Source organism: Hypanus sabinus, chromosome 14 (assembly GCF_030144855.1).
Source record: "Hypanus sabinus isolate sHypSab1 chromosome 14, sHypSab1.hap1, whole genome shotgun sequence".
Classification (NCBI taxonomy): Eukaryota; Metazoa; Chordata; class Chondrichthyes; order Myliobatiformes; family Dasyatidae; genus Hypanus; species Hypanus sabinus.
Window position 1 is genome coordinate 5,132,471 of NC_082719.1, and position 26,738 is coordinate 5,159,208.

Genomic DNA, 26,738 nt, shown 5'->3' on the forward strand with positions numbered 1-26,738 from the left:
CAAAATAATAAATTAATTCAAATAAAGAAATAAATTGTGTGCTAGACATTTGTGGAACAAGGAGGCTCACCTGAAAAATTGACAGCACTCATTTATCTGATTTGGACTTAAACATGGAGTTTGGACCCTTCCCCCCTCCCAAATGGCATAGACTATCAACTTAGTTATTAAAATGAACATTTTCACAAAATGGACAAGAGTGACAAGGGTCAGTGGTTTAGGCAAAATACATGTGGACCTTAAGCATTCAAAATGTGCACAAATCAAAGCAATTAATTTTATTTCTTAACAGTTGATTTCAAACAGCTAGAAGTCTGTATAATAATTTAAGCTAATAGTCATTGTAAAGTGACCCCGGACACTAAAGGCACACCAGAAAATTTAAGCTCATACAGAATTTATTTTTTAATCAGTCCAAAATAATGAACCTTTTATCAGAAGTTACCATGAATTATTTGTACTTTGTTAAGCTACTTTAGTTAACTGCAGGAAATATAGAATTAGAAAGGAAACTTGTCCAAAACTTTTCTGGAAATGGGTACATTTGATTGTATATTTACATTCACCTTGTGATATGTTTACCTCAACTTCCAGAAAGGGTAATTACAAACATTCAGCAAGGAAGGCTATAAATGAAACTTCAATCTTCTGGCATGATAGATACTGTAGTTCCTGGGCCTGGGGAAGCAGCAGTCGGGAAATGTTAGGTCCATGCTAGAGTAGCTCTTTCAGAATGGGGAACACACTGATTGTCTTCACCCATTGGTTGACATTGAGCTCAGTTCCCCTTGTACTCTCTATGAATAACCTGGAATCTGAAACACAAAACAAAGTGATCAATGGTTTTACTTTTATCAAATTAGCAAGACCAGCAGGTCTGAGAAATAATAGGAAGGTTATTCTTGAGTGATATTTCTTGGACTCAGTAAATATAACTAACAAATGATCAGGCCTACTCTTGCACAGACTGTTTTAAATTTTTACTTACAACAATAGCAGAAAGAAGTGAAACTCTGAATGATTCTGAAATCATGATATTTTTTCAAGACTAGTTCTTTCTCTAATTGGCTTTAAGATCATTTTAAAGTTGGCATATATTTCCTACAATAGCTGGATATGCATATGTTAAATTCCTGGTCAGCATGGTGAGGGAACTACTAATCCTGATTTTAAAACTTGCAGCTTGTCTTTGACAGCTCTCCGTGCGTGAGTCTTGCCAGTTTTTTTCCCGCAGGGTGCCCTGTAAAGGTGACATCGTGTGGGGCCGCCCATAAAACTGGAGGAAAGCGCTTGGCGTTCCAGAAACACATGCCTCCAAAATTAACCGGAGCTCCAAAGGCATGTTTGAACGTATTTTTTTAAAAAAGCTTGAAAAGTTATACAAGCTTTTAAGATAGTTTAAACACTTCAAATATCTTAGAGATGAATTAAAACTTAAATTAACAATGACGATGTTTAACGTGCTGTTTTAAGTTAAAAAGCTACTGAGTCCGCAGCCTGGGTTTTCCGCACCTGTTCTCTCCCTTTTTTTCTACTACGGAGAAGTACTCTGCTGCTTCTCAGACTTGAAACAAAATCTTTACGTGAGTTGTCACTGTAATGGACAATTGATGCAAGTTCCTGCTCTCTGGTTGATTGATCCCTGTTGGTTTCATTGTCAGCCTGCAGCCCGCAGTCACGTCAGTTCACTGACAGCAAGCTCTGGATTTATGCATCGGATCAGGCGTATTCAGAAATACTGAAGCCCGGGTCGGTTTTGTGATTTGTAAACTTCAAGCTATTAAGATTAAAATTCTATTATTATTTCAACGGTTGAATTTCTTCGCGAAGACATCGAGGAAATTTAGGGGACGTATGGCTGTTGATAAAACATTGTGAAATACTTGAAAGAATTTAAAATAGCGGCTTCACCTAAAATCTCTGCACTCCCCCGCCCCCATATTACTAGTATTAATATTTATTCAACCAATCAATAACATTGGGCCTTAGTGAACAAAACTTAACTTCCGAGTTCTGGTGGTCCTCGATTCCTATTTCTAAAATAAAAAAGGGAACAGTGGAATTTGATGAGAGGCATTTAAGGTAATTATTTGTAGGGTTGTTACATGGGACATTCAATAGTATTCTGCTTGAGATATTGTTGACTGCAATTTTGACAACCACACGAACTGTTCTGTTGACAAAATAAATAGAAAGAATTGAGTTTACTTAGAAACTTGAGATGTTGCGTTATACATAATCCTCAAGCTTTCAGAAAGCTTCGGTACCGCGTACTTGATCTTCACATTTTCGTTAGCTTGGGGTCGCTGTTTGGCTACTTTTGGCGATATATTCTGCCCGCGCGCTGTTTCTTTGACAAATGAATTCGTGCTAATATTTCATTAAGAGTATCATCGTCTTATTGCAGAATGCAAATAAAGGTATTATCCCAACCGTGAATTTTGAAAACTGAAATATAATGCTCAAAGACTCGATGGCTTACAGAGTTGCAATTTGAAGTTATTTGGCAGCGCTAACGCAAGGCTTGCACTCTTCTCAATCGGACAGTAAAAGGGCGAGTTCAGGGTGCAGTGGCACTATCAACTGAACCAAACGGGTGCTTTGATCTGCAGTGGGTGAAACGTTATACAGACATCAGTTTGTTCATTTCAATCCGAGTCGGCCCGAAGGGACCACTTAACAGACACATTACATTGTCTACCACATAGACTATCGCCTAATCTCACAGCCCCCAATACCCCTGCCCAAAAATAACTTCGCACAGTTGTTTTTACTCGGAATTCGTGTCAGTGCAGGGCACATTCCTTTAAAGCTCGGTTATCCTTGATAGCATAAAGGAATCTATTACCTGTTGCTTTTTAAACTATGCAATTTGCGTTGAAGCAAGCTTTAGATGTGTTTCAACGCTACTTGAATCAGATGCTATGTTTAAAATAAGTAAACGCGAACCATCTATAGTACCACGAAAATTAGATTTGTAATTGAATTAGCGTTGTAATTTAATTACGCGGACAGACATCTAGTATCACTATTTCCATTTTACTACGAAACAGTAGAACATTTCAAATTTGACAGCAAAAGCCATGGAATTATGAATCTCCTGAATCTGTTTAATGCATAGCGTGATGTCCACGGATCACTTTTGCGTTGATCCCCCCCCCCCCCCCCCCCCACGGGATTGTTGTTTAAATTGCTAATAATTTAACGATCAAAATTATTCGAATTCCTGAAAAAACATGGCAGCTAACCGCAAATCTACAGTTAACCCGACTGGAAGTGTCGAAGTTCATTTCACTCCTTCGTCCCCATTGGAACCAATACACCGAGACTGCCAAGTGCGCTTCTCTGGAGAGCGTCCGGTTGATCTTTTTGTTTAATGCCAGCTTTCCTTCAGCTTTAAATTTATATAATGACGACAAGCAGGAATAGCTTGTATGTTTAGTTCCTGTTAGTACGATATGGGATGCTCACAAAGACCGTTTAATATAACCGCTCATATGGTGACAATACATTCACATTTGTTACTAAATGTGTATGGTCATGTCTATTATGATTCCTTGCTTTTTTAAAAGCCGAGCCTCGGTTGTTTGATCAAATTACTTTCGCTGCTGATCTATATTAATGCTTTAAGATTGAGGAATCTACAAGTGCACTTTTAAATTCATTTATCTATGAAGATCATTCTCATTTCTCAACAATGAGGCTGTCTAAGGATCTTGGTCATTGGAAGAATTTTCAAGCATATTTCACGACAGGTCTGACGTGAATTGCCACACGCAGCTTGCATAGCCTTCTGTATAACTTGACATATATAGTAATAGTTGGTGTCCAGACTGAAGCAAAGAATAAACCGTAATGGTAAATCTTCAGACCGGCAGAAGCTACAGTGGGAATACCAAGAACTGTGTTTACAGTTTACAGTTTACATTAGCAAAGTAGACAGCCGAACCCAAAGCGAAGTTCCTAAATTTGCGGACGGAAGGCACTAAATGACTCACCTATGGGGAGGATGACAAACAATTGCAAAAAATATAATTATAATATGCATAGTTATATAATAGTTAAATCGATTTGGTAAGAAAAAAAGAAAAAAAAGTTAAACTAGGAAGAGAAGTGAGGCTGAAGTAGTTCCAAGTGGGATAGGGATGGACGGGAATCTGAGAGAGCAAATGCGCAAATCACTAGGATTATACAGGAAAACAAGTATAACAGTGTATTTCAGAGACGTGGAGCTAAGATGTAGGGAAGTAAAGATCAACTTGTTTCTAACTTTTTTGTCTGCCCAATTAGGGACTTCTGTGTATCCCTATTTATTCAGAAGTTACAGAAGCAACGGGGGTGGGGGGTGTAAAAGAAGGGTTTACAAAGATTGTGCGCAAAATGTGATTTCAACTTTATAAGTAAGATCTCACTCCCAGAAGGTGGTCAGAACATGTACCATTCTATCACATCATATGGGCTGGTTAAGTCAAACGGTATAGATGTACTTTAGGGTAGGAAATGGATAGTTAGGAGAAGATGGTACATCGAACGGTTTGGTCATATAAAACTTTGCTGCAGGGTTTATGGTGTTCTATGAAAAGCAGACAGAGAGTGGGTTCCAGAGTTGAAAGATAGACCTCAGTATCTGCTGTCCCTGAATGAGTGCACCATATACCTGATGCCTGTTGTATAGCGAATCTCATGATGAACATTAGGTAATGAAAAATATATATCATTTTTCAAAAGCGTAATTAATAGAGTATAAACATTTACCAGAAAGAATTATAATTAATTATTATTGTAATATAATATTATTTGTAGCATTGTGAGCAACAATTTAGGATGTTAACCCTACTTCTTACCGTAGGTGAAGTAATAATTGTCTCTCAATATGCTTTAATTTCAATCAAAAAAAAACACGCGTGCAGTGATTCCCTTACGGTACTCTTCTGTGCATGGGAACTCAACTTCTGATTTGTAAAATACTGGAATTTGCAAAAGCCCATCGCTGCATTGCTAAGATAAGAATAACTGTGACTCCGATAACGTGAGAAAGTATGAACAAAAGCGTTACAATGTAGTTGTGTAGGTTTTAGATTCAAGGCAGAGGCGACACTTCTGCGGCGTTGCATATTTTGTTCATAATCATCCATTTTTAACATGTCATATAAGTGTTATTAGAAATATTTAAAGTATCTCAGAAAGCGTTTTATTTCAGTTGTTGAGCCCAACTGCACCATCCCCCACCAAAAAAACTTATAAATTAATTATGTTAATTAAAATGTACATTGTGTGTTGTATGACTTAATGTGTAATATGATTTTAATTTTCATTGGAGTACTCTAAATCATTTATGACTTCATTACAGAAATTATGATTTATTACACACTTGCACGCTATTAGGAGTGCTTTTAGACTTTAAGTTGCAGTGTGGCAAATCATATCTGTGTTATTTGAGTTCTGCTGGATAACATATTTCTCTTCAGGGCGGAGTTTTACACTTATTAACATTACTTGCACGAATTCCATTAAGTAGAAGTTTGTTTTTGCTTGCAACGTTCACAACAATATCACATTGGATTTACAATTTATGTAATGTTATAACTGAGCTGAAACGTGAAGTGACGCGTAGAGTAGGTCTCATTTGAATATTTCTGCCCTTCCTAATGCTGTTTTCTGTTCATTTTGCATGGTCAAATGAAGTGGTTGTGAGCCGGGTTAAACTTGTCTTTAGAAAGGTCGCATTTACTATTTAGATACTATTAAGTTTTTCAAAAAAAAAACTCTTCTTTACTTCCTATAAAAGTAATAGAAGTCACTGAGTTAAATAAGTTTGTAAGCCAAAGCATTTATGGAATAAATTGAGCCTTGCAAGTTCAGGAATTTGATTAGAGTTATTTGAATGAATAAGACTACCCCCCACCCCCCGGATATAGTCAAAGTAGAGTGGTATGCAACAGTACTATTTTGCTATGTTTCTAACGATCACAGAAAGTGGATTTAAAACCCCGTTTGGTCTGTAAATCTTCGCCCTGTCTGTACAATTGCCTTTCTTTGTTATACAATAATATCATTGTATAACATATATTAAAGCTAATAGAATTCTCGTAACGGGCAGTTACCTTCCTCTATTATTCCCATTCTTTTGCTCATCAGTAAGACTTCCCTTATTACTCCCCATTTCCGAGCCATTTGCCCCTACATCTTCCATCAGACACTCCCTTTCTCGATACCTATTTCAAACCGTTTCTATTTTGGTTTAGTTTCAGATTGCTGAACATTTAGAGTTGTACATGCAGTACACTGTACAATTGGACTAAGAAAATCCCCCTCCAACAAAATAACCATCCCCGGGGTAATAAAAATGTGCAAAATAAAGCAACTGAAATATGTCAAAAATGCCGTGAATAGACTGACCAAATTATATCTTACTTACAGAAATTAAAAAAGAGTAATGAATATAATTAAGTTTAGAAAATACATTTTAGAAGTGTTTCAGTCGTGTATTCAGCCAAAAAAGATTCCCTACTGAAGTTATAACAGGTACTGAGTTTTTAAGTTAAAGAAATACATTATACCTCATGTTCCTCTTGTTATTCCCTTCATTCGTCCCAAAGGCTGACTTTTACCATTGACTTCAATAACTTTTATTTATTGTGTGATCGAGAAAGCAAGATATTATCAGTTAATTTTTGGTGGTCTCAGTGAGAATCGAGATTTAGAGCTGATTGCGTACCAACAGTGGTTCTTCCTCTTGATCTTCAGTAGTGTGTGTGTGTGTGTGTGTGTGTGTGCGCGCGCGCGCGCGCGCGCCCACCCGCTAGGAGAAGGGGTCGCATAGTTTGAAAAGTGTTGTACAACTTTAAACACTTTCTTTGCTGATTTTCACTCACTCTGACTCTTAAGATTTCTTCATGTTTATTTGAGAACATTATTTCTACGTTAGGTTTGAACCAGGATTGTTTTAGCGGAGTCTTTGCAGTTCCAGTCCAATACAAACTCAGTAACTTGAGCAAATTGGGAACTATTTCAACCTACGTTGCAGCATCTTTTTTCTGAAATATTATTAATATGAATGAGAAAAACATTCAACAGTTCTGCTGTAGGCAGCGCCTTTAGTGTTTGCACAACTATGTGTCTGGTTCGAGCGCGCTACTCCACGGTATATGATATTGCGCCTTTACTATTTTATAATGAATTTGTCTATGGCAATCGACTTTCTGCGCGTAATCTGTTTCTCAAAACAAATCGGAATTAAGTGTGTAGAAACTATATTAATTATGGGCATTACTGAGTTACAATATTTTACCAACAAATTTAAATGATTACATATACACATACATATGGTCAAGTAAAAATAAAGCTATTTATTGTTGAAGCCAGCCAAAATGACCAGATAAACTATCAAGATTCATAGATTTCGCCAAGATTGAGAAACACAATAACTATTAAGACTTTTTTTACACTGGCACAAAATAGTACATTTGATTTGTTTTATAAACGAAAATATTTACAAAAACAACACATATTCCGCACTGTCCCACCTGCATTTTGGTGTTCATAATTTTACGCGTTTTACATGCATCTATTCTGTCATCAGCTCTGCATCTCCTACGGATAAACCGCTCATATTTGTTTAATGGTGACACTGAAGTGCCTTAATGAAGTCAATTAGACAAGATCCATTCTTTTACCTTTTATTTATCTAAAATAAAATTATTTACTTAAATATGATAATATCATATATTCCTCTGCCAAGCTACCATAAGCACCTAAAGTATTTAAACTGAAATAAATTTCTGACAAAATGCATTTGTTTCACTGTTGTTCATAGTTACAAAATGGCAAATGTAAAGGTGTCATCACAATCACCCCTTCCCTTAGTTTGTCTGTATATTAAATTAGTATTACAATCGGGCATAAAGTTTATTCAGTTATGAGACGTCATGTGCCGGGAAAGATGATGGCGTTCCCTAAAGGATTCATTGCAAATGGGACATTTAAGTTTTTCTTCTCTTCGTCTTTTCACTAAAGGCTCCATGGCATATTCTTTTTTGTGATGAGATCGCATGTGGTACACTAAATCGGACGTCATTCTGAAAGAAGCGTTGCATTTGGCACACCAGTTTTGTGCAGGTAAACAAAAGGATGTGAAGGAAGGAGGAAGAAGGGTCAGAGCGGACGGAACTTGCAGCTGAATGGGCCCAGCGGCCTTTGGCCAGAAGGCAGTAGCATAGATGAAAGGACTTTGTTTAGCAAGGCCTCCTTGCAGATTACAACTGCCGTTAACGTCTGCACTTTGGAGCTTTGCAGCCAGTGCATTCGCCTGATAAAGTCTGCCAGAATCGCCAACGCCGGGGTGGCACTCTAAACCAGGGATCACCTTTTGGGACACCAGGAGTGGGGGCAACTGTGCAAATGATCTGGCCGGTTGAGAGAACGCGCTCTTCCTCTCTTCCGTTGCACAGAGCTGAGAGACGCTCCTGAACGCGCTTCCCATGGCAATGTTGTCCAGACAAGAAGGGGCCTGCGTTTCAGTCAGGACTGATTTAATGTCCACTGGCTTCTCCGCTGGGCCGGTGTTGGCCACTGAGCCATTCTTGTTATCTGTTTCAGGAGCGTGATCCTTTGTTGTCTGTTTAAGGGAAAGTGAAGTTCTCCTCACCTCGTTGAAGGCGCTCTGTTTAGCATCCGTAGACTCTGGGCTGGATGTCATCAACCTTCCATTTTCTCTCAGACTGAAATAGCTCCCTCTGAACTGCTGGGAAGGACAAGGGAGCTTCTCTCTCGGAGTAGGCTGTGATCTGTCTGCCATTTTTGTATCGTGCATTATATCGTCATTCTTTTCCATTTCGTCGTACTTCCTTTTATTTTCATTTATGCTTTCAGCTTCCCGGCGATTCCTAGCGTCTTCCCTTGGATTTTCCATGTCCCTGGCGAGATTGTGGAAATCCGTCGTAGGTTTGCTGTTTTCTACATTGGTGAAGACTGATTGGCGCTCCGATCGGCCGAATTTGACACTTGACTCCACGGCAACAACGTGGTCACGGTCTTCGCCGCTTTTAACGTTCTCATCTGAGGCAATGCAACCCATTCGCTTCTGACAGCGGAATCTCAGGTGAGCTAGAAAGGGGTATTCACATTGGAACCGCTGGCTGCAGTCCAGGCATGTGTACGGCGAGGCTCCTGTATGAATAAAGCACATTCGAATGAGATTGCTCACTCCCACAAGTCAATCGGGCTCCAGCTTCCACTGGTTTAACAGCCAGCAATAAATCACAATGTTAACCGTGCACATTCTCAATGTAAAAATATATCAATAACGTGATACATAGTTCATTGTCATTGCAGTAATTACATTAGCATGCATATTCCCGAATCTCTTCGCTTACGCTTGTCCTTGTGCGGATCTCTACTCCATTATACTCCCACTGTGGATCTGTCCATACAAAATTGTCCTTCCATTTTCCTATCTGGCCCCTCCTGTAAGCAATTCGGCAGGTTCTTTCCAACTACACACGTCTCCATCACTTCTTTCGACAACTTGTTGTTGTTTGAAAACCACTTGAAGGATATGAACATACATCACACGCCGATTTGTTACATAAAAGGGATTCAGGAAAATGAAATAATCTTAAAATTACTCATGCGAGTTGACAAAACTCACTACAGACACATTAAATAATACATTTTCAGTGGCCAAATACACAGTGCAGCGTGCATCCGCGTGTGTGATTGTGTATTATAACTTCAGTGGGAAGCTTTAGGAATACCGGCTCACCGTTCATTTTGGCTGGCGCTCTGACGTTGCAGAGAAGGAGCAGTTCCAGCAGTTCTTTTCCATACCACACAAGTAATTCTTCGTCTTTATCAATCCGCCTCAATGACCGATAAAACAGCTGGCCGTTCTTCACATAGGCTTCGAGATTCTGTTCTTCTTTATCTCTGGCCGACTGGACCAGCCTGAGCCACATTAAACCCTCGGAGGAGCCGTTTGCCGATGATGTATCCACCTGCAGTAAATATGAGCCACACGCAAGGTGAATACAGGCCAATTATCAATAATCAAATTTAGATCTCCCTCCCCCAAGTTCCACATAACATAAATCAAACCCGTTACTGAGATCGTATTGGGGTTTGCGACTGTTATATAGCGTAATTTCATGTTAATGAATTCCGGGGTCAGCAGGATAACATATACCGCCGAATATTACAAAGACGATTGAACGTCTCATTAGTGATTTACTATGCACTACATCAAAACTGATTCAGCACTGTATTAGGAGTAAATCGTGGTCAGATTCGCGATCTAAATACTTTACTGAATCACGCTCACTCGCTCGCAAATGTAAGGAATACATGAAATGCCGCTGTTCGGCGGAATGTCTGTCAGTGATCAAGAAATTATTATTCAAAAGTGGGGGAGGGTTGTTGGAAGTGACAAGCACTTTCCAGTTACTGAGTCACTCTGGAAAAACCAAATGACAGGCGAGCCTTGGGCGTCTTTACGCGCTTCTATATACTTTCAATTTCGCTGCCCCGCCCAAACCTCAGTTACCCCCCCCCCCCCACCAACACCAGCACTAACCACCCCCCTTCCCCCATTACCAACCACCTCCCCTCCTCCAATAAACCACTTTCCCGGTGTGTCGCTTCTCTAAAGGGCAAGCGCGAGAGCATTGGGGAAGAAATCGCTCGAGATACACATATATGGGGAACATTTTATGAAGAAAGGAGACGCATCCCTATGTCTAAAGTAGAGGGAATACAATATGGGCCCATATGCAAATCTGGTGATAAACAGAACGTTTAAAAATGTAACGAGCGCACGAAACGTTTAACTGGTGAGACAAAAGACGAAATCATGAAGGGCATATGATGAGCACAGAGAAATAAAATTAATCCTACCCTAAAAATGTAGGGCACCGTCCTTTTGTCGGCTGACTTCAGAGCAATGAAAGCGATGCTGTCATAGAGGGACGTGTGGCTCAGTACGCAGGGCCCAAAGATGGCATTTTCCGGAATGTCACAGGTTGTATAGACGCTGGTGAAAATGTCGGTTAGACACTGCTGAACGGCCCTGCTTGCATCGCTCTCCCAAAACCCCTTGTGAGCATTTGGATCTTCCATCATCGAGGTTTGTTCTTGGAGGAAATGATATGAAAAGGTCACCTCGATGCTTAAGGAGACAGAGAAGGCAAAATGCTCAAGCTTTGAAAATCACGGCACCATTACTAGCCCTGATTACAAATTAATTCCCTATCTTTGACCAAGGACATTATGAGACACCATTAAAATATTTACAGCATGCATTAAGTGTGCAAACAAATTGTCTAATACTCCAGGGATAACGGATAAAACCAAGCCTTGCGAAAATTAGGTCTTAAGTTTTACAGCTAAAATAGCACTGACGTGATCAGCCTAAAAAGGCTTTTCATGTCATTTTAAAAAAAACTTTTGTTCACGCGGTATTATCATAAACAGCTTCCATGTTGCAAATAATAATCTCGTCCTTGCACTTACTGATGATCAGTTTTCAAAATTTGGGTGGGTTCTAGCACAATGAGTGGGATTGTTACCTGCGTCGCTCCCAACTCGGTGTGTTATTTTGGCAGAATGCTGACGAGACCATTCATCAATAAGCATCAAATCGAACTGTTCCGGTGTCTGGAAGTGCAAATAAAAATGGATGGAAAGTGTGCAGTCATCTACGGTGGTTTGATGTCAGATAACCTTTAGATCTTTTCTACAAGAAAGAACGTATGTCTTCTTCGTCCGCTCTCCTCATTACCATAATACACCACTTTCCCTCTGAGACTTTAATTAAAAGCAGCATGCAGAGTTAATTATTTTTACCTCGACACGGTTATTTATGGATGAGAATGAATCCCAGTTACCTTGTTCGACACAGGGAGAGATTCGGTCAAACGTAGCTTGTGAAATCTGAATTGTAAGGGGAAGGGGGTGGGGGGTAGTTTGCATTGCTGGTAATCTTCGGAAGGTTTGAATGAGTTCCGGACCAATTCTATGCAGCAGGCACGCTTCGTAATCGTAACCTATGTCAGAAGCTTCTCAGTTCCAACTTGGATTATTTGAGCAAGCATTTGCGTTGTATTTCATGTGCCAAATATTTTGACATTGCATCTTACCTTTCAATATACATTTCAATACAGTAAAACGCTTATTATTTTAAAAAGAGGAACACAATTGCATCGATGGCAAACCGATAAAGTGCTAGGCATTTAGACTTCGGAAAGTAGAAAGTTAAAGGCAAAAATAACCCCCATCGTCCTTCGATGCAAGATGGATTGTTTTGATTGCAATAATAATAAAAAAAAGAAGTCTGTCAGTCAACGCCAGAAAGCTACCTATTCTAATGTTAAATGTACTGGCGTTAACCAGCGGAGATTTCGCTGCCCAGTCTTACTGCATCGTTCGCGCAATGTGAAACCAAAGCCAAGTAGACAATTGTAGCCCTTACGAACTTGGAGTGAACGCAACGCAGAGAGTCCTCAGCCAAAGCACTGTCACACAAGAAAGTGAAACCCTCACCTTACCTGATCAAGGGATAGTTATCGGCACATTTCTCTAGATTCCATCTTTTGTTTTGTTTGTAAAGCAATGAGTAAAAAATGCAACATATCCTGTAAGCTCATTTTATAAATGCCTTTTTTTGTGAATGAGGTCGCGCGTCGCTTGGGGCGTCAAATGAAAATAAAAACGGCTTCATGAATATGCATTTCTTTCCAATCCCCGGCGTCCAGGACGAATGAAAACAATAACAGAAAGTAGACACTCACCAGAAAAAAGGCAGCGTTTTGTTTTAAAAGGTCTCTCTCTTGGCTCTTGATTTGGGGAGGGGGGGAGAAGGGGACGGGTGCAGGAGGATGGAACAGCAACTGTAGACGCGGCGCTCCGGCTCTGTGCTGTCAGCGCAGTGGCATCGTTGGTGAAAGTGACGGCGATGCTGTGCTTCCGATACAAAAAGAAGCAGAGGAGCCGCGGAGAGAGTTGCATATGGGCCCAAGCGTAAGTGGCAGACACTTTGTTTGGTGGAGATAATCTATCCAATGACGCGTGAAACTCCATCCCCACCCCCACCCGCTCCCGGAATAACCACCCTGCCTGCGCTCCCGATTGGCCGGCGGGAGGTCGCTGTTGGTGGCGGCGGCTCGTGCCCCGCCGCACCTGCCACGCGCCGGGTGAACGCTCAGGAGCGCGCGCGCACGGGGGGGGGCGGGCACGCGCACGGCCGCTCGGTGGAATGCGGGCAATGAGGGCTCGGCTCGGCTCGGCTCGGCGGCACGGCGGGCTACCACCCCGACCCTCCAAAAGTGATCCCAATTTCACAATGTGAGGGGGAAATGCTCTTCATCCGAGAAGGTAACATAATGCATTCTCTGAGCTTGCCAACTCTCATGTTCCACTGGCGGCTCATTATATTAAAGCTCTTCCCGACATTAAGCCGCTCAGTAGGAGCAGTTTCTCTGTCACAAGTACATTTTACACAGATGCTCTTCAGCCTGGAATGATCAACTTACGGCAGGGCCTTTAAAAGGGATGGAGAGGTACGGTTTGTTATTCATGTTGAAAGAGGGCTGCCTAACTTTAAGAAATTCAACATGCAGTTTGTTTCCTGCTGAAATTGGAGCCTGTTTGGAAATTTTGAATTTTTACACGCAATTCAACATACAGAGCTAAGGTTCTATAAAGTTTAACAATTTTCCGTTTCCAATTGATTACTTTGATGCTTTTAGAGTATTTGGAGTGCATTACATCTTCTATTTGACCGGGAAATAACATTATCATTATTTTTTTACTGCTAATATGTAATTAAATTATTAGGGAATGCATAAATTCATGGTGGAGTTTTTTTTCTATGTTTCATAAGCAGCTTTGTTCTGAAAGTGTTCACGCTCTTCACTTGAGAAAGTTTGCAAAATTATTATGACAATTCAACCTTTTTTAAAAAAATTAATTTTTGCAGCTATGAGCGATCCAAAGGTGCAGAGTGAACAGGTGCGAACCTACGCGGTACCGGGGCGAATTCTTTTTAACCTGTCGGGAAGCTGCAGTCGAATTCCTGCATCTCATTCAGGCTCCACCAGCGTGGATGGCTGGTGTTTTAACCATTCGGTACAAACGGAAAAACATGGCATCCTATAAAAGCATGTGGCACTTCTGTGAAGTGTATTTAGTATATACCTCCCTACCTGCCATGGTCCATATACCTGCATATGTTTATTCACCAAGGTAAAATTGTAGACGCGTGCACATTGTCATTTACAAATATGTACAGAAACACCCACGCACACAGAAAGATCATGCATTGATCTAAATATTAATAGAAACATTCACCATAAATATGTATATGGGCAGTTAAACGCCAAATACACACTCATTTCATGAATACTTAAGTAGGAGCAAATGCAATTATCAAATTATCTACACAATTCCTGTTGAATTTCACTCAGAAAAAAGCAGTTTTTGCAAGCATTTTTATTATAGATGATATAATAATTCGCAATTTGTTTTATATTATTAGCTAACTGCGGTGATTACATGCAATAATATGCCCGGGAAGTTGCTATGCAAACAATTCCGGGGCTCTATTGCCTTTTCAATGAGTACATTTTGTGAATCAAGTGTGAAATCTGGAAGCTGTCACTCAAAACGTTATTTTGCTGCTGCTGTATTTTCAGGATTAACAATATTCTACGCTGAATTAAGGCATAATGAAGACTATAAAGATCCAAGAGGGGAATCAAACTAGAACTAATAATGGCTTGTGTACCAGGCCATAGACATCACGTAGTGATGAAATATGAAAATATTGAATTTAATTTGCTATTATGTATCGACTGAGTTACAGGAACAGTGAATAATCACACAGCGCAAGCCAATGAAAGGCTCACAGTCGCACATGCTAACAGGGCAACATGCTGTTCAAAATAACAATGGAACTATCCGGTATATATTTTATTATACTCCAAAGAGTACCCTTTTCCACATGAAATCGATTGTCAACAGCTTTTAGATGCTTTACTCGGCGTTGCTTACGTGAGTGGGATTTGAAATGCGACCCCTCCTTTAAGAACAGTGTTTTCAAACTTACGGTTAAACAATTTGGGAGATCTTTTTAAATGGTAAAGTAGGACACCAACCAACTGAATTGCTGCGAAACTGTTTTGTGATTTCTGTCGATAAAGCACAGAAAACGATTGATATGCCGTAATCATAAATCTTCTCCATTGTGCCTCTGACCAACGAAGCATGATAAAACCCTTTTCCATAAAGTATTCAGCATTAAAACCACAAAGCTCTCTCAATCAGTAGCCATCTGCCTCCACCACCACAGCAGCGTGTGTGCGGGAGGACGGCGGTCTGAGCAGCCACGCATCACACAGGTTCCTAGCACAGAAACGATCTGCAACCATATCGTGTCAGCAGAGACACTATTACATTTTTAAAGTGCAAGGGACTACAAGAATGCAGGAAGCAGTTGGTATAAAACAAGCAAGTTAGTGTTACACAGCTTAACTGCAGGATCATCAATATGATGCGATGCATTCATTCAAAAAACTGAGTCGAAGGGTGCCTGCTCTTTGTAAATATTGAAATAATATTTACGTTTTCTGTCCGATTGAGTCTCTGACCTTTCCTCGAACAAAAGTGCTACAACAAAACAAAGTTAACAGCAAAAAGAATTAGGAACGAAGTCATAAATCTTAGTGATACCGAGTCAGTGAAGTGTATGAATCCGTACAACGTCGCGCGAGTAAAATTTATTGCACCACCCCCCCCCCCACCAAAAAAAAATTGTTTAGTTTTAAAGTGTGGCCCGGATGCTTCTGTATGGCATTGGGGGAGATATTATAATTTGATATATTGACAACTTTGTTGGATCATTTACTTAAATTGAAACTACACCGCTATCGGTACTCCTCTGGTCTTACTGTGCGGTGTTCATCTTTTCATGGACAATGATCTTGTCACCGCAGCTGCGGTGTGTCAATTGCGACCGCTATGAGTGTATCACTGAAGCTCATAGTTAAAAAGGCCAAGATGAATTGAACTTCTAAAATTTTCCCCCTTCACTGGGACGCTTGGAATTGCTCACCTGTATACAGGTAACGTCCGGTTATATTTGTGTCTATGCACTGCATTTGAATCTTGTAAGCATAATAGCAAACCCATACGTTGCTCTTATTGGGACCTTAATCCCCATCTTAATATCAAAGTGAATTATATCATGACTTTGTTAATCTGTCGAGAAAATATGATTCACGTCGAGATTTTTACTAAATAGTTCAAACTTCAAAGTACATTTATTAGTAAAGTATGTATACATTATGTATTATACATATGGTCAAATATGTTTTAAAGATGAAGTGGTTGATTGAATTCCAGCTAACAACAGGTACCTTTTGTTTCTCAGTTCTGCACTTTAATTTCTTATTTATTTATGAATATTTTAAATGAATTACTGTTAACTTAATAGAAAATAGTCTGATGGGAAAGAATACTTCCCCTTGTAGACATAACAGACTTATAAATTGTAATATTTGTTATTTGCTCATTATAATCACCTGCAGATTTTCTGTCATCAGCTACATGCATGTCTAGCCGTCAAGTAAATTTGATCACCTTGGCTATTCAATAACTTACAACTATACTAATCAAATCAGACATCTTTTAGGAGTACCCATTGTAATGAATCATTCCGAATAGCAATAGAGTTTTTTTTCACTTTTCGAATAAACAGTATATAGACGTGAATGAAGCAATGGTCATAAATACAATTAACTCATCTCCAAATGTATAAACATCACATTGATCGAGATGCATAAGAGAAACGTATATTGTCTGTAAACTTATATAACAGTTTGCATAGTTTCGAAATTAATATTTCGTAAGCAAAAATCTGGGTGTCAATTACTGTTTGGCAATGCTCACTCAGTCTGACCGGACCCATCGTACAATACAGTTGAACGTGAAGAAATACCTCGTAACAAGATATTTGTATGTTCAATGCAAAACAATTATTTTATTTATATTTCTTATTTGGAATACAGTGCGGAATTGGTGCCCCGCCGCCCAGCGACTCCCGATTTAACCCTAGCCTAATAACGGGACAATTTACAATGACCAATTAACCTACTAACCCGTACTTCTTTGGAATGTGGGAGGAAAGCGGAGCACCCGGAGAAAACCCACGCGGTTCACAGACCGCTTCCAAATGGCGCTGGAACTGATTCCAAACTCCGACGCCCCGCGCTGTGACAGCGTCGCGCTAACCGCAGTGCCACTATTTTGCCTATCCAAGCGGTTAGTTTTTCATATAAGTAGCACCAACTAAAATCTATACATCCCTCATAGAAACTGGTTTCATTTCATTTCAGAATGTCACATGTAGCATATCGCTTTTCATGATATGAATGAGAACTTGTCCAGTTACATTTAACTTGTACTTAACCATTAAATTTGAATTTTCGTACACGGACAAGTTTAAAAATAAACCAGAGGGTCTCGGTAATGAAGACTATTTGAATTAGAACACAAAGTATAGAGATTTTTAAAATAAACATGCCCCGTGCTTATAATTAACATACTGATTCTAGACGACAACTACCAAATTCCCGAAGGTAAATGCTGTAACTTACGTGCAACAACTTTTCAAGTGCTTTTATTATCTCACTAATTTTACGTCCTATACGGCCCGACTATTATAACATCTCACCTGAAAAGTTTGTTTTCCAATAAGTGCCCCAAATGCAATGCCAGGAACGCGTTGTATTTTTAGTTCCCATACTGTTGGAGACTGTTTGGATGAATAGCGGAATCCAGATCTATACTTGTATTAATATCTGTTGTTCGAATATTAATATTACAGGATACTACTGTTCGCAGCATATATTCAAGGATTATCCGGTGATTGCAAAAAATTCACTTTGTACCGTGACTCAATACTTAGTGTATTCACAATGCGAGCAAAGTCAACACCCTAAACAATCAAGCATACCTTTTATGTGCACTCAATTAAGCCGTGTAATAAAATATTTCCAATGTTGAGTATGGTACTTTGTTAAAAAAAAGTGTAAATACTGTTCTTTCCGAAGTGTTCAATTGAGGCTTTTGTCCTCTCCCAGTAGCAATATAATTAAACGTGCCTGCATCTATTCACTCGTTTCGAGGCAACCAATCTGCTGAATAATTTGATTGTTAGAATTCAAATGACACTTCCTCTGTTCAGTAATGAGCAAATATATTTTCTCCACAGTTTGTCTTCAGTATTTTTTTCAAGTAGAAACAAATAAAAGCCCCCTTACTTAATAGAAATGGTCAATACTGTATATTGTACGGACACGGAAGCTGGATTTTTAGACTAGTTGCTTTCTGTAATTTCAGGTTTAATTTAGTGACGTAACTGACGGTTCCATACCTAGTATATATACCATTTGGAATCGGTTAAGTTCACTTGTTCAAGATTAATCGCAGCACCAAGAGGGACTTCTTTAGATCGTTACCGAGTCTAACAAAGTAAATAAAATATATCGTTCCTTGGCACAAAAGGTAACTTCAAATGACCACTTCTTACTATTTCTTAAATTTTGGTAGCTACAGTAACTCCTGACTAGCAACCATTTTATCTTAAACTTAAAGGTAGATACCACAAAAGCAATATTTATGTACATCTATTGGCAAGAGATAAAGCCCAAGAGAAAGGGGAAAAAACGCTCATTAGGAAGTCTTAGCCTTAAGGTCACGCTATTGTTGTATACATATAAAATCTCTAAAGTAGTAAAAATTTGTTTAACAACAAGATCAGTATATTCATTCTCCTTTATTAATATTAAAGTATTTTTTCCCATTGCACCTGGTTTATCGAGTTCCTTAATGTTAATTGATGTAAATGTATTTTTCTTTTCTTTGATTAAGAATTGTACAGGACATACAGAAATAGACTTACCCTTTGATTGTAAGCAGCCACGTAGCTGGATCAATCATGTTCCCGTGATAAACTGGGATTTCAGTTCTTCCCTTACACCTGGATCTGCCTAGCATTTCACTAAAGCAAACTGCACAGCCATCTGGAAAGTTACGTCATTTAGCGGAGAAGGGTAGCTATACTGTATGGGGACTAGGAGGTGAACGTTTCCTTCCTATAACTATTCTTCAAGTGATCCACGCGGTGTAAATTAGGCATCTCCTCCGAGAGTTCAGAGAGCAAATGGACTTGCTTTAGATAAAGTCATTATCACGACGTTGAGCATTGAACAAACCATTGCCATGGCTAATTCTTGAACTCTTCTTGGCACCCAAGCGCCGCACTAATCTTAGAGTCAAAAACAATTTCAATTTCTTCTCTCTCCACCCCCCACCCCAGCCCCCATAAAGAGAGCCGCTTTGTCCTCAGTTTGCTCAGAGTCCTTGGGAACAAAACGATTGGCTTTCAAAGTGGCATCGGTATGAAAACATGGTTCTGTAGGGTTCTGCAGTAACTTTGATGGGTAAATGTTAAACATCTGACCTTTGATATTTATGAACCCGGCGTCTCCATTGTACTTAAAACGCAAGAAACACAATTTAAACACTGGTCACATAGTGCAGTATCTGGGACAAATGTCATACCCCAGAGTCAAGAATATCAGACTATCTGCAACAAGTGGATGATCATGAAATGCTGAAAATATTTAGCAGGTCAGGTCGCACCTTTCTCTTCCGGCTATTTCAAGCATTTTCGGCTTTGGAGCAACAAAGAAGATGCTGGAGGAACTCAGCGGATCAGGCGGCATTTGTCAGGGAGTAATAGTCGCATTAGGGTCGGGACGCTACTCCTGCCCCGTTTGTTGTCCCAGATTCCAGCACATGCAGTCTCCATTTTCTGCCTTTACATTTCCAGTATTCGCAGAGTTTTGTTCTATTTCCAAGTGGACAACTACTAAATCACGACTCGACGATGCAATGGACCATAATAAAATAATACAAGCGGAAAGCGATATTGGTGTATTTTGAAGGAAGCAACGTAACAACAATGAAATCATGAAATGTGTTACTCTGCACTAGATTAGATTTTGTTTTTTTTTAATTCTGGTAGAGGGCAGAAGAGTTGAAAGTACTGCATCCAAAGCGCAATCAAGGGCTGATGTATTCTGATCTTTGCTTATTTGCCCGTGACTGACACATTACGGTTTAAAACGCTCCACTCCCAAACTAATAAAACCGATTAAATTTACATGTGCCGCGTACATTTTATGTGATCAGTTATTACATTCTTTTGGCTAGTTATCAATTAGAATTCGGTTACGCAATATAAACACGAATGAGTCACCAGTCCCAGATCATTAGCGCTTCTGCTGCGGACGCCACCCAGCCTCCGCCCCCATGAATATACCGGTAGCAGCGCTATTCAGCGATTCGAGTATGGCAGACCGGACCTACTTCAAGTTCTTAATTGCATTTCTTCAATTAAAGTTCTACTGTATTTTCGAGCCTATGATTGAACATGAGAATGACGTACTGCCTCCACAACAACAGCATAACATTTACTGAGATTCTATGGTGGGTCTTCAGGGAGCTAGGGTTGAAGATTCCATTTCAGGATTAATCACTGTAATACGCCCCAGCAAGGGTAAAAACAGGAAGATAGAAAGAGTTAACGTTTTGTTTAAGACAAGGTTTGGGATTTCGGGCAGAATACACCAATTCAGAAAGGACATATTGAAACTGGAAAATACTGGGGGCAATATCCTTATCGTTAAGGAAGATGAGACAGAAGAGAGGAATAAGATGCTTAACTGAGGGTGTTAGATTGTACTAGTGAAGTAGCACATTATCAGGTAAGAGCAGAGCCCAGAAGAAAACAAATAGGGTGTGAAGCTGTGGCCGAGTGAGCCTAGGAGATAGCAGACATGTGGCTTTAAATGGTGAGGACTGAACATTTCATCGTCACTGGTGTACAATGTGTTCAGTAAAGTTGGGCAAGGACGAAAGGAAGGTGGGTGGTGGCAGTGATTTGAGAAGGTGTTTAGTGTGTTTGCGTAGAAAAGAACAAAGTCTACAGTAGTTTTTGATTAGAGATGAGAACCTTAATGGATATGTTCATACTAATGGGATATTCTGTAGGCTTTCAAATAGTGAGAGGGAGACTTCTAAATATATCTGTAGGGGAATTACAAAGATGTACAGAGATAGATTATTAACATTGGTTTTCTTTAATTAGCCAAACAGTGGATAGGGTATTGTTAAAGAAAAAGAAAAAAAATCAGTGTGTGTTCCAGAGAAATTCCTTAACTGGTCTGTTCTGGGCCTAATTAAGAGAGAGGTAATACTGAAACTGGGGCTAGAGGATCAAGTGACTGCGAATGAGAATGGTTTAGATTTGCCTTGGAGAAGAACAAAGAATATTTTAATTGGAATTAAACATGCATCATTTTCACTGGAAACAATGAAGTTTGTGGAATACAATGCCAAGGTAAAACAGGAGCAAAGATTTACAGGAAAAAGAGTGATTGAATAGTGCAAGAACTTTAAAATGAAGATGCTTTGGATTCATATGAGGTACTGTATATTCCCAGGAGAAGAAAAGTCAGGAGAACTGAAGCTAGTGTTCCTTGAGAAAATATGATGAAATGTGAACCAGAGCATATGATGAACGTCAGGTGAACTTGCAAGCTCGAACCAGGTGAATTACAATAAGTTCAGAAGGAAAGTGAAGAGACAGTGCATATGCAGATTCAGACCTGAGCTTGAGTGCAGTCTGTGTGGAGTTTGCATGTTCTCTCTAGCTGCAAATGTTTCCTGCAGTTGTTCCATTTTCCTCCTACTTCCCAACAACAGGCAGGTTTGCTAGGTTAACTGGTCGCTGTAATTTGCTCTTGGGCTGAAGACTAGTGCTTAAAACTCAGTAGAGTTGTGCTATATCACTCGGTATCACCGTCTTCTCAAGAGCAAGTATAAATGAGCAACAAACTCTGGCCTTGCCAGTGAGCCTCAGAAATCCAAACTAATCTTGTTTTGAAAAATTATAGATCAAAGGAGAAGAATGTTGGGGATTAAGGGCAAAAGCAAGTAACTAATATTGAATCTTCATAAAGGTCTTGTATGGCCTTACCTAGAATGTTAGTCTGGTCGCAGTAGAAAGGATGTGGTCCTTGAAAGTGAGCAGGGGGGATTAAACAGAATGGTTCCAATTACAAAAGTACATTAAAGATGCTGGCATTGTTCACATTAGAATAGAGGAGACAAGCAAACGATTTGATGGAGACATATGAGATTAAAATAGTTTTAGTTAATGTAAACAAACAAGATCTGTTTCCATTAGTTACTATTCAAGGACCAATATTTGAGTAAGCAGTGTGGGGAGGATATGAAGTCTTTCTGATAACTACATCTGCATGAAGTGCACTGAGCTGACCGCGTTAGGGAACTGGAGCTGCAACTCAATGTCCTTTGGTTCATAGAGGATAATCAGGAGGTGATAGATGGGAGCTACAGGGAGGTAATCACCCTAACTTGTGACTGTCAGGAGAGGGAAAAGGAATAGACAGCCAGTACAGAGTATGTATATGGCCATTCCCCTCAATAATACCTATTCTGCTTTGGAAACGGAGATGTGCAGGAAGGAGGGCTTCAGATTTTTGGATCATTGGGCCCTCTTCCAGGAAAGATGGTACCTGTAAAAAAGGAACAGTTTGTACCTGAACTGGAGGGGGACTAATATCCTAGCAGGAATGTCTACACAGGGATGTTTAAACTATAGTTGCAGGGGGAAGGGAACCAAAGCACCAGAATAGGTAGTGAAATTGTTGTGGAGAAGGATGATATTAAGCCTGCGTGCAGGGTTAGAAGTCAAAAGGTTGAGTATGGTGGCTAACGTACTGAGCTGCATGTATTTCAAGGCAAGGAGTATTGCAGGAAAGGTGGATGAGTTTAGGGCATGGATCAACTTGTGGAATTATGACATTGTAGCCATTAGTGAGACTTGGTTTAATGAGGGTCAGGACTAGCAGCTCAATATGCTGGGGTTCCATTGCTTTAAACATGATAGAGTGGAAGGGATGGTATTACTAGACAGGGAAAAAGACAAGATAGTGCTCAGTCAGAGTAAACTGGAGAACTTGTCTGGTGAAGCTGTATGGGTAGAATTGAGGAATTGGAAATGTATTACAACATTAATGGGATTATATTATAGACTACCCAACAGTCTGCAGGATTTAGAAAAGCAAATTTGTGGAAAAATAGCAGACTGTTTCGGGAACCATAAGGTTGTGATAGTAGGTGATTTTAACTTTCCACATATTGGCTGGGGCTCCCATACTATAAAAGGACTGGACGAGAAAGAGTTTGTCAAATATGTTCAGGAATGTTTCTTTATCAGTCCATAGAAGTCCCACCTAGAGAGAGTGTGATTCTAGATCTCCTATTAGGGAATGAGACAGGGCAGGTGACAGAATTCTATGTAGGGGAACACTTGCATCTAGTGATCATAATGCCATTAGTTTCAAGGTAACTATGGAAGTGGAAGAGTCTGGTCCTTGGGTTGAGATTCTGATTCAGAGAAAGGTCAACTTTGATGCTATCAGGAAGGATTTTGCAAGTGTGGATTGGGGTAGGTTGTTTCTGGCTATGTTGTACTTGGCAAGTGAGAGTCCTTCAAATGTGAGACTTTAGGAGTACAGAGCTTGTATGCTCCTGTCAGAATAAAAGGCAAGGGTAGTACATTTATAGAAATCTTATTGAGGCCCTGGTTAAGAAAAGAAGGAGATGCATAGCAGCTATAAGCAGGTAGGAACAAATGAGGTACTTGAGGAGAATAAGAAATGCAAGAGAACACTTAAAAAAGAAATAAGGAGCACGAAAGACAAGAGTTTGCTCCAGCAGACAAGTTGAAGGTGAATCCTAAGTGCCTATACAAATATATTACAAGTGAAAGGATAGCAAGGGAAAAAATGTGTCCTCTGGAAGTTCAAATTGGTAATTTATGCATGGATCCAAAAGAGATGGGGGAGATCCTAAATGGACTTTTTGCATCTGGAAATGGACGCAGAGTCCACAGAGAAAAGGAAATGCATCAGTGAAGTAATGGTCCCTATACAAATTGCATAGGAGGAGGTGTTTGCTGTCTGGAGACAAGTTTTTGCCTTGGATTCTGTGGGAGGCTAGTGCAGAATTTGCAGGGGCCTTAGCAAAGATATTTAAAACAATCTTAGCCATAGTTGGGGCACCAGAGGATTAGAAGATATCTAATATTGTTCCATTGTTTAAGTTAAGCCAGGAAATTATAAGCCAGTGGTCTTGATATTAGTAGTAGGAAAGGTATTGGAAGGTATTCTAAGGGATCAAATAGATCAATATTTGGATAGACAAGGTCTGATTAGCGATAGTCAATGTCATCATAGATCATGTCTAACCAATCTTACAGAGGTTTTTGAGAAAGTTACTAGGAAAGCTGATGAAGGCAAGGCAGTGGATGTTGTCTACATTGACTTTAGCAAGGCATTTGGCAAGGCGCCACATGGGAAGTGGGTCAAAAAGGTTTAGTTGCTTGGCATTCAAAATGAGGTTGCAAATTGGATTAGACATTGACTCTGTGGAAGAAGCCAGAGAGTGGTAGTGGAGGATTGCCTCTCTGACTGGAGGCCTGTGAGAAGTGGTGTGCCAAAGGGATTGGTGTTGGGTCCATTGTTGTTTGCCATCTGCATCAATGATCTAGATGATAATGTGGCAAGCTGTATCAGCAAATTTGCAGATGACACCAAGACTGGGGATGTAGTGGATAGCAAGGAAAATTAACTAAATAAGCTTTCAGTGGTATCTGGACCAGCTGGAAAAATGGGCCAAAAATGGCAGATAGAATTTAATGCAGCCAAGTGTGAAGTGGCATACTTTGGGTAGATCTTACACAGTGAATGGTAGGGTACTGAGAAGTGCAGTATAACAGAGGGAGCTGGGAATATAAATCCATAATTCCTTGAAAGTGCCATCACAGGTAGATAGGGTTGGAAAGAAAGCTTTTGACACATTTGCCTTAGTAAATCAATGTATTGAGTGCAGGAATTGGAATGTTACATTGAAATTGTTTAAGTCGTTGGAGTATTGTGTGCCAGTTTGGTCACCTACCTACAGGAAAAATGTAAATAAGATTAAAAGAGTGCAGAGAAAATTTACAAGGATATTGCCAGGACTTGTGGGCCAGAGTTACAATGGTAGGTTGAATAGGTTAGGACTTTCGAGCATAGAAGATTGAGGGGAGATTTGATGGAGTTATACAAAATTGTAAGGGGTGATGTGGTTCCTTAAGGTTCTCATAGCAGGAGCGGTAGTGGGGATAAGCCTCCTCTACCTATTAAATGCTGCCAATGGCATACATCTCAAATTACCTCTAACAGCCAAACTCCTGGACTCCTCATGCGGCTTAGCTACTAAGCCTACTCACAGAGGTGTGCTACTGGAGCCTTAAGACCAGTCACTTCAGGCTCATCACCTGTGGTTGGCAGCTCATCTAGGAGAAGGAAAACTCTGATCTCAAGCTTCTGCTGTCTTTGGGAATATACCCACTCATGGGGAAGGCTTTGGGAACAAACACTGAGGAAAAATCTGGAGCTGGAGTCCCTAAGGTAGTCCAACATTGAGTTCAATGCAGGCTGGCAATTCCTGAAAAGATGCTGGTGCCAAAGTTATTGGTCTCTGTCTTTTCTTTGGATTCATCAGCTGTGTGGCGAATTGGAGCCTACTGCATGGGCAACTGCTTGCTCTCCCTATTGTACTTCCCTGACTTGCACATCACCTGAACAACTAGGACACAAGATCCATAGTTGACCGCAAACAATGGAGGGCCTCATTGCAACAGGGTTGGGTAAGACAACAAATAGAGGTCATGGGTTAAAGATGAAAAGTGAAATGTTTAAGGGGAACATAAGGAGAAATATCTTCACTCAAGAGTATGATGAGAGTGTGGAACAAGATGCCAGTGCAAGTTGTGCATGCGGGGTTAATTTCAATAGGTAGATGAATGAGAGAGGCATGGAGGGCTATGGTCCAGGTGCAGGTTGATGGGACTCGGCAGATTAATGGTTCAGCACAGACTTGATGGGCTGAAGGGCCTTCTTCTGTGTTGTAGTGTTCTATGACTCTGACATATACTGTGAAATTTGTTGTTTTGCAGCAGCAATACCATGCAATACATAAAAAGAACTATTAGCTTACAATGAGAATGAAATAAATAAATTTTATACATTTATAATTTTATAAATTTTATAAATTCATAATTTTATAAATTTTATAAAAAATAAATAACGTGCAAAGAAGAGCAAAGTAGTGAGTTAGTGTTCATGTGTTCACGGACCAGTCAGAAATCTTACAGTGGAAGGGAGGAAGCAGTTCTTAAAGTGCTGAGGCTACTTCAGGCTCCTGTACCTTCTCCTCGATGGCAGTAATGAAAAGAGAGCATGTCCTGATGGGCATCACCTTTCTGAGCTTTTACCTTCTGACAATGTCCTTGACAGTGGTGGGACTAGTACCCATGATGGAGCTGGCTGAGATTACAACCCTCTGCAGCTTTGTCCAATCCTATGCATTGGCACCTTCATACCAGACAGTGATGCAACCAATCAAAATGCTCTCCACGTAGACGTGCACCAGTCTTTGGTGACATTCCATTATCTCCCAATGAAGTATAACTGCTAGCTATGTTCTTTGTAATTGTATCAGTATATTGGGCCTAGGATAGACCTTCAGAGATGTTGATGCCCAGG

The 26,738-nt window shown here is 39.9% G+C and overlaps 1 protein-coding gene across 2 annotated transcripts; it reads right to left on the reverse strand.

Annotated features, from left to right (window-relative positions):
* Window positions 1–695: 695 nt before the first annotated feature.
* prdm8b (PR domain containing 8b) lies at window positions 696–13,049 on the reverse strand. 2 transcript variants are annotated; one of them, XM_059988495.1, is made up of 6 exons: window positions 12,783–13,049; window positions 11,562–11,649; window positions 10,891–11,126; window positions 9,764–9,995; window positions 8,648–9,168; window positions 696–815 (listed from the first exon to the last, which is right to left on the reverse strand). In XM_059988495.1, exons 2-6 carry the CDS (start codon window positions 11,626–11,628, stop codon window positions 798–800), a joined length of 1,074 nt encoding a protein of 357 aa, XP_059844478.1. In that variant the 5' UTR covers window positions 11,629–11,649; window positions 12,783–13,049; the 3' UTR covers window positions 696–797. The 2 variants fall into 2 exon arrangements, with proteins under 2 accessions (XP_059844478.1, XP_059844477.1); XM_059988494.1 differs by lacking the exon at window positions 696–815 and having other exon boundaries at window positions 7,419–9,168.
* Window positions 13,050–26,738: the final 13,689 nt, after the last annotated feature.